The sequence below is a fragment of the Rhamphochromis longiceps genome, linkage group LG7, assembly GCF_057381845.1.
Source record: "Rhamphochromis longiceps isolate RC_006_pf linkage group LG7, R_longiceps_female_GT1.1, whole genome shotgun sequence".
NCBI lineage: Eukaryota > Metazoa > Chordata > Actinopteri > Cichliformes > Cichlidae > Rhamphochromis > Rhamphochromis longiceps.
In genome coordinates this window covers 68,649,438-68,658,197 of record NC_140563.1, presented here as the reverse complement: position 1 = coordinate 68,658,197, position 8,760 = coordinate 68,649,438, and the positions used below count along the sequence as shown (strand labels likewise).

Here is an 8,760-nt window from a genome sequence, read left to right as displayed (position 1 = left end):
GGTAAATACCCAAACTCTTTACTCCTCTGCTCCTGTACGATGGGAGATTTTACCCTGGAGTCATCTTTGTTAAAACCAGCAGCAGTTTAATATTTTTAACTATGCTTTGAAAGTGTTTTCTTCAAATGGGAATTTAGAGTTGAAACGTGTTGTATTCAGCAGCCAGAGGCTAAATCCTGCCCTTCACTAACTTTAATACATTTTGACCTGCCAGGTTGTAGCTGTGGTCCGGTGCACAGAAGAGTGCACCTCTGCTGCATTTGCAATAAAAAGCTGACCAACGCAGAATGAAACTTAAAGGGAAGTTGGTGCCGGAGACAAAGAGAAACCTGTGCATGGATCTTCTCTCTTGATTTGTTGCAGGGAGGCTGCAGGGAGTCACTGAGCTCAAAGGAGTGTGTAGCTACGGCACAACAAGCAGTTTCTTTGAGCCGAATATAAAAGTGACGGAGCTTTATGTGCAGGTAAGTTGTAAGACTACGCCCGTTGTCCAGCGTGCTGTTGCCTAAATAACAAAGAAAACAATGACCCTGTCATGTCTGCGTCAGTCTTGAAAGGACAAACAGCATAATTATGCAGTTGCCACTTTAAAATAATCCTTCTTGTCAGTGGAAATTCTTTGTCATTTCCCAACGCGGACACTTGCAGCATGCTCTCATTTATGAGAAACTGGTGGAGTTTCTACGCCCAAAGATAACGATCTTTCCTCAAATGCATTCTTTTGTAAAAACAAACTCACAGTGAAGAATGTGAAGGTGGACACGTATCAGTGCCACTCTGTTAACCTGCTTAACCTGCAGTAACCGAACATTCAAGAGATTCCCCACCCCACCCCCGAATGCACAGACCGAGTGGATAGCTCACAAAATGTGTCTTTTTTCACAACAAATTCTCTCTTAATGTCCATGAAAGAACTAGAAAAGCTGATCGCGTCCTTGATTGTTAACGTGAGCTTGTCCATTGCTCAAATGAGCTGAGCTTTAAATCAGCAGAAATAAAAAGCTAAGTGTTTCTTTAATACAGCAGTTAAATGTGGAATCAGCTGCTGCCACTGGGTCCAGTTTTACACGTTTGTATGAAAGTATATTTAAAGCTCCAGAAAAGTTTCATTTACCCCTAAAGATGCAAAATGCTCTTCATGCTTCGTTAGAAACTGCATTACTTATAAATGTGGAAATTATATATTTATTATTATTTATTTTTAAAAAAGGAGAACACTGAGGTCGATTAGCTCAGAACTTTGTTTTATATCTTCTCTTTGAACAAGATAGAAATTTAGGGGTAACATGGCCTTACAAACCTATTACACACAGCCTATTCAGTTCATAGGCTGTGTCTATGAACTAAAATTAGTTGAAACAATTGGTTAACATTTCTGTTTTTACGTTTGACTACGCACGTTTAGCTTCATTTCTGCAGTTCCACAATAGTATGTGTGTTTTATCCCTGGTATGAAAAATGTTCAGCTGCTGACGGGACAGAGTTCTTTGGAGTCGTGATGCAAAAACAACCTTTATCTTCACGGCGATGTCACACAGACACACTGAACACTGATTCTGAGGAATGCTTGACTTAACAAACACTGGTTGTTGCACAATCACAAAGCAGAACATGAACATATTTCAGTCTTCTTCTTCCTCCTGCTCCCTTCAGGGGGCGCCACAGCAGATCATCAGCCGCCATCTCCTCCTATCCCAGCATCCTCCTCTGTCACACCAACCCTCTGCATGTCCTCCGTCACTGCGTCCTTTGAGGTCTTCCTCTTTTCCTCCTGCCTGGCAGCTCCATCTTCATCACTCTGTCCAGTATATCCACTGTCCTTCATTCCCTGCTTGGTCATCTCTTTTCACTTCCTGTGTCATTGTCTTTTATTTTCTTATCTCTAGTCTATGTCAGAGCGCCTGTTTCCAGGCCCCGTCTGCGGTCTCCAGTTCCTTGTGCCTTTGGATTTTCTCCCTTTTGGACTTTTCACTTTTGCCCATTGGGACTTTGTTTTGTTTTCTCATTGTTTGTTAAATCTCACCTGTTTTCCATGTCTGCATTTTCACATCTCAAAGTGATATTTGAGTCAATTTCAGGGCCTGTAAAGAAGTTTAATCAGTAATTCAGCTTCTACCAGGTTCTGACTGTGAGCCTCAATTACACATACAGTCGGGGAAGATGGCCCCGCCCCTCCCTGAGCCTGGTTCTGCTGGAGGTTTCTTCCTGTTAAAAGGGAGTTTTTCCTTCCCACTGTCGCCAAAGTGCTGCTCATAGGGGGTCACATGATTGTTGGATTTTTCTCTGTATGTAGTATTGGATTGTCTACCTTAGAAGAGGAAAGCAGGTATTTGTTAGACCTTTCTCAACTTCAACACATTCTGTATACATGTTCTTCTACATGAGGTGTATATGTACAGTGGCAAGTGTTCATATTTTCTGCTTGTGAAGTTGTGTCTCATTGTTGTTTTTTAAATTCTTCAAATGCAGTCATCACTTCAAACTATTCACAGTAAATGATTTTTTGTTTCTATGGGCGGAGTCTCCAACTTTGTGATTGCAGCCTTTTCTTAGAACATAAATCTGTGTGTAATCCACCAGTTTAACGTATCCTTCCAGTTACTTTGGAAGCTCTCACACTCAGACCTCTGAGCCGAATCTGAAACTTCCTTTTTGAGAGATTTCAGGTTCAGCTCATCAGAGCTTCCAGATGAAGTTCATCCCAGTTTAATTCTGATACCACTTACAGGGACGCTTCCCCTGCTCTTTGTGATAAATCCTTAAAGTATTTTTCTGGAAAGATCTCAGCTTTAAGGGCTTCTCATCCATCTCATTCATCATCAGTTTTAGACCCAGTTCCAGCCTCTGAATGCTTGACTGTCTTTCAACAGTTTGAGCCAGTGTCTTATTCTGCTTTAAAAGATATAATTGATCATCTCAAAATCTCTGGTTCCCCGCATGATATTCTTCCTTCTCGTTTCTTTAAGGAAGCTTTACATGTTATTGGTCCTTGTATCTTATCTCTGCTGAATGCATCATTGTCATCAGGTTGTGTACCGTCTGTCTTTAAGCATGCTGTTGTGCAACCTATTATGAAAAAGAAAAATCTTGACCCTAATGCTCTCACTAACTACAGGCCGATCTCCAAACTCCCTTTTATTTCCAAAATATTGGAAAAGGTAGTTCTAAAACAACTTCAGGCCTTTTTAGATGTAAATGGTATTAATGAAAAGTTTCAGTCTGGTTTTAAACCTCGCCACAGCACAGAGACAGCCTTACTTAGAGTTTTTAATGATCTTCTTTTAACTGCTGACTCTGGATATTCTGTGGTCTTAGTTTTACTTGACTTGACTGCTGCTTTGGTTAACCACAACATTCTTCTATCAAGATTGGAACATGTTGTTGGTCTCAAAGGTTTTATCTTGGTTTAAATCTTATCTCTCAGAGAGGTCGTTCTCTGTTGCTATGGGGCAACACTCCTCGGCTTCTGCCCCTATTTATTGTGGTGTGCCTCAAGGGTCCGTGCTCGGTCCTGCTCTCTTCTCTTTGTACATGTTGCCCTTGGGATTAATTTTTAGTAAATACAACATCTCCTTTCACTGTTATGCTGATGATATCCAGATTTATTCACCTTTGAAATCTGATGTGACTGCTTCTTTGCAACCTCTGTTCAACTGCTTGCATGAAGTTAAAATTTGGTTATCACATAATTTTCTTACATTGAACGAGACCGAAATCATAGTCTTTGGTAGTCACACTCCGCTAAACCAGTTAGCTGATGCCCTAGGCCCTCTCGCTAGCCATCTCTCGCCCACTGTAAGAAACCTGTGAGTGTTCCTGGAGGGCTCTTTTAAACTCGAGAAACAGGTCTCCACTGTGGTAAAAAACAGCTTTTACCAGTTGCGTCAGATATCCAAAGCAAAGCCGTTCCTTCCTTTAAAGGACCTTGAAAAGCTTGTCCACGCATTTATTACATCCAGATCGGACTACTGTAACTCCCTCTACTCGGGCCTCCAACACTCCTCTCTTTGCCGGCTTCAGTTAATTCAAAATGCAGCTGCGCGTCTTTTAACAGGTACGAGAATTCATGAACACATAACTCCAATGTTAGCCAAATTACATTGGCTCCCTGTTAAATATCGCAAAGATTTTAAAATTCTTTTGTTCACTTTTAATATTCTGAATAATTTAGCGCCCAGCTATCTGAACTACTCCACTCATACAATCCCAACAGAGCAGATCGTCCAATCACAGGCTCCTAGCACAACCTAGGTCTCGAATGAAGTCGAGAGGTGACCGGGCCTTTGCATCCGTGGCACCCAGACTCTGGAATAACCTCCCTGTTCATGTTCGTACTGCCGAGTCGATCCAGTCTTTTAAATCACGTCTTAAAACTTATCTTTTTACTTTGGCTTTTGATTCTAACTAGTTGGTCTAGCTTGTTGTGTTGTTACCTATTGTTTGTTGTCCTGTTTTATTGTTTGTTTTAATTGTCTCATGCTTATACTGACTGTGAAGCACTATGGTCAACACTGTTGTTTAATATGTGCTATATAAATAAATTTCGATTTGATTTTGATTTGAATTCAGTCTAGTTAAGTTTACTTCTCCATGGCACCGTTACAGTTCTGTTACCTTTCTTTCCTTACAGTTCACCATGGATAAGCTGGTCTCCGAACTTTTCGGCCTCTGCCCAACCATCATCGAGATGTATGACAATATGAAGGACAATGACGAACGCTGCAGGCGGATTGCTGACAGGGTCAGAGCTTTGGAGGGACTGGTTTTAACCGTCAAAGAAAGGGGATCAGGCAGAAACTCTGGCGCTGTGGAGAAAGCGCTGAAGGAACTCCACACCATCTTGAAACATGCTGAGAAACTGGTGTCAAAATTCTCAAAAAATAATCGGCTTAAGCAGTTCATGATGTCAGGCAGCATTGGAGCAAAGTTCAGCGAGGTGAACCAAAGACTCACTGAGAACTTCCAGATGCTTTCTGGAGCTCTGCAGGTTGAGCAGAGCGACATACTGCACAAGGTGTATGAAACTGTTTTAGGGCGCCCCTACACACCGCTGCCTAACCCCCCATGTCCTACGTTTTCCCCAGCAGCACCGCCTATCCCCTCTCCTCCCGTGTCTGCCGCCTACATCATGGCACCCATGCGGGCTTCGACGCCTGTTCTGGCCCAGCCTTTCTGCAAAACTACAACAGTTCGCGTTCTTGTCTCCAATAACATGCCCCCGATGCCCGTCATTAGGACCATCAGCCCTGTTTCTGTCGTCAGAACTGTTTCACCGATGGGTTTTCGGCTCTACTAGTTTGGCCAGTCGCTTTGCATGATTTGTGATCAATAATAATCCCTATTTAATCCTCATGGGCCTTCATTCCTCCTGGAAGGTCTTCTTGACTGGGAAGCTGTGAAGGTAACTTTCATTCTCGAGAAATTCTTTTGTAAAAGAAATACTACTTTTTTTCACGATTAAATAGATTTGAGAGGGATTCAAAAACAAACAATTTTAATAAAGTTTTGTGAAACAATGAAATTATTCCTTGCTGAAATGAGTGCACACATATTTATTCTCTTTCACATTGTTATGTAATTTGTGTCCTCTTGTCCTAGTGCTAAATGAATCTCTAATAAATCAAGGAGCCTATGTGTGTCTGTGTGGTTTTCATCTAATTTAACAATCGTTCATCTGATCTGCTTCAAACTGTGCAGTCTGAGGATGCAGCGTGGTGAGCTAGTTAATTATAATAATCTCAAATATTTTAAACTTTGTGATTTCAGAGGTTTAACAAAGTTTCCTATAATGTGTGGTCTGATCTTCATTGCAGGACACAGTAGAACGTGTTATTTTCTTGGGCTGAATTTGATGCCACTCCTTTCTGTGTCTCCTCCAGTGTCTCCTCCTGCTCTGCTAATTTTGCCTCCAGCTTGGACATTTTTTTCTCGTTTATCCAGCTTCATCTCCAGATCGATGTGTAGAGCCCCAGACAGCGATATGTAGTCATCAGTGAGGCTCTTGTTCAGATTTTCAAACTCTTCCACATCTTATTCATCTTGTGAGCCTCTGTGAATTTGATGTTCAGTATTTCAGCTTTCTGCAAAGTCTCTAGGAAATTCTCCAGAGCTTTTTTCACATCAGACAGCTGAACTTCCTTCCTCTGGTCGAGGAAAAACACCAGTTTCCACAGAGCTTCAAGTCTTTTCACGACGAGGGGAGCCTGCTGGACATTATCCTTCATCTTCTCAATCGTTCTGTGAACATCCTTCAATGTCGTCATTATTTGCTTGTTCAGCTGAAGAGACATGTGCCAGGGAACAAAATGTTTTTAATTAGACCTCAATGAGTTACATTCAAATTATAATGACTAGGATTGCTGAATCTCTGAACCTCACGCTGAGCGCACATGGACTCCTCAGCGACCACTTTCACAAAGAAAACAGTTTCCTGCTCTGCTTTTGCTTTAAATGAGTCCACACATTACCAACTAAACACCACGCTCATCTTGAAACGATCTGAAGTGATACCTGCTGCAGCATTCTCGAGGTCATAAATCAAACAGGTTTATGCAACGACAATACATGCAATGATCCTGGGCTCAAGCCTGGGGAGGGGTCTTCATGTGATTTTTTGGGGGTATTCCAAGCTCTGTTTTTACCTGCCATCAAAAAGGAGGTGCCTTATCTAACAGAATGGTACAATACACTAAAACATTACATAACACAAGGCGATTGCAGATTTCAGGAACTCGAGGTCTCTGAAACACAGTGAGGTGAGGAGCTCTCGGAGCTCTCGGCCCGCCTGGACTCCTCACCTCCCTCAACACCTGCTGACAGACTTCCAGCAGTCTCAAATGGAAAGCCTCCTGAGCTGGTGCTTTATGGTTTAGGCTACCAGCTGCACAACAATAAGGGCCTGTAACAGCTGGGGAGGCTGAAAACAAACACATTTTAAAAACAACCTTTTCTCACAGGCAGTCCACGGGCACACTCCCTCCCACCCTCTCGCCACTCTCTCTGACTGACGTGTAATAAATCTCTATGTGAAGAACTGAAAGTGGATTAACCCAAATCATTCCCATGTACAGCTGTCCTTCTTGGCCAGGGACATTCTTGTAAAACAGATAAAGAGTTTTTTTCCTGGTTAAATAAAGTTAGAATTTCTACATTTACACTACATGTTATTATCCTGTTGCAACATCAGGTCTGTGGGTTTTTGTGTTACAGTGTTGTATGTTTTGTCATTTTGGCAAATTAATTGCACTCAACGTTTGAATGATTCGAGGTAAGTGAATCAGCAACTGTACAAAAGCTGCACACAAAGAACTCACACAGTTAAGCTACACACCTAATGAAAATATTTGTCCATCATGTTCACCTCACAGGAACTTTATCCAGGCTACAGATGCAAACATTTGGGACTGACCAACCTATCGCAACGCTGATTTTTCAAGATATGCCAAAGATATCTCAGAATCTCACCAGGAATTGCACCAATCAGAGCGCGCGGTACAAATGTACAAGGCCCGGCACATGATACAGTTATTATGTACTTTTTACTCAGAGAATGGGATAGGTGTCAACCAAAACTTTACTGTGAATGAGTAGAAAGTAATGAATGAAATTTAAAGGTACCAAACCAGTAAATGATTCACAGTGAGCAAACATTGGTTTGAGGGTCAAACCTGTCCCTTTCCTGTGAGGAGAAAAGCACACAAAACCAAAAAACATAAGCATAGCAGCTCCCTTTGTTCTGGTCTCGTCTGAAGATGCATTTTCCATCTCCTGTTGTGGGGTGTAAGTCTTTGCCACCTTCTCTGTTTCCAGAATGTGGAGGAGAAACAGCTGCTGTGCAAATCTGCTTGAACCCCTTCACACCAGGGCTTTGTAATTCTTTAAAACAGGAGGAAAGTGCAGTGCATGTCAGAAATGGCAGAAAGCCCATCTGCTGGCTTTTGTGTCTAAGGTTCCACCTTTTGGCACTGATGGACTTATATTATGGATTTTGTGACGATGATTCATCGGCCGTTGCTCTGACTGAACTTTTGAAGGCTCTGATGGAGTGTGTCGCTAGCAATCACGTAGCGTATATACCGTTACCGCACACGCTTCAAATTATATCGCGATATGAATTTTAGGCCATATCGCTCAGCCCTAACCTCCACTTACATCCCTCATCAGTTTATCTCAATAGGTCCAATGACAGGGTGAGGCAAAGCTTCACAACAATGGTTTCACCTGAAACCTCTGCTGATTTCACAACTTGTTTTTCCACAACTTGACTTGTGTGAGGTGGCACATGATCAACTACCCTCTTCAGGGACAACACCCAGCTGGGTTTAAATACCTAGAACCGATGAAACTTAAAGAAGTCCCCCCCCCCCATGCTCCCTAGATTTTAAAATACATTTTCATGAGTATCCCAAAAATGATTTTCAGTCAGTGGTACCAAAATAGTACGATTACGATTTAATGTCCCAAACGTTAGACATGCAAGATTAAAGCATCATATTTCACCATAGTTCTGCTAGCTGTGGAAGCCATTTGCGCGTATATGTTTGCGTTCCTGTGTGCATTCATATTGTCTTCATAATGAACTCGTCTTTGTGTAAAAGTGGGGCAGAGGCCTTGAAAACAAGCACAACTCCAGCCCAAATGCATGAGGAGAAACTGTGGCAGGTTTCCAGGACCAAAGGAGATTTTCTGGCTACGTGACTGAGCAACAAAACAATGTGGCAGATGTTCACGGTGCGTTCACTGACTCTTCAGAATGTTGGA

General features: G+C 42.1%; 1 protein-coding gene across 5 annotated transcripts; it reads left to right on the top strand.

Moving 5' to 3' along the window:
• The first annotated feature begins 328 nt into the window (after positions 1-328).
• LOC146666868 (mixed lineage kinase domain-like protein) lies at positions 329-6,962 on the top strand. Of its 5 annotated transcripts, XR_014912814.1 has the most exons (3): positions 3,915-4,054; positions 4,631-5,401; positions 5,599-6,962. XR_014912814.1 is itself a non-coding variant. In XM_085414997.1 (2 exons), exon 2 carries the CDS (start codon positions 4,637-4,639, stop codon positions 5,294-5,296), a length of 660 nt encoding a protein of 219 aa, XP_085271123.1. In that variant the 5' UTR covers positions 329-464; positions 4,631-4,636; the 3' UTR covers positions 5,297-6,962. The 5 variants fall into 5 exon arrangements, 4 of the variants coding, with proteins under 4 accessions (XP_085271123.1, XP_085271124.1, XP_085271122.1 ...); XM_085414997.1 differs by lacking the exon at positions 3,915-4,054 and adding an exon at positions 329-464 and having other exon boundaries at positions 4,631-6,962; XM_085414998.1 differs by lacking the exon at positions 3,915-4,054 and adding an exon at positions 2,218-2,326 and having other exon boundaries at positions 4,631-6,962.
• The last annotated feature ends 1,798 nt before the right edge of the window (positions 6,963-8,760 follow it).

Excerpts from the sequence above, each read along its gene's own strand:
- LOC146666868 (XM_085414999.1), top strand. The coding sequence starts at position 4,259 with ATGAAGTCGAGAGGTGACCGGGCCTTTGCATCCGTGGCACCCAGACTC. Across the intron at positions 4,328-4,630 it reads GGAATAACCTCCCTGTTCAT|TTCACCATGGATAAGCTGGT; the intron begins GTTCGTACTGCC and ends CTTTCCTTACAG.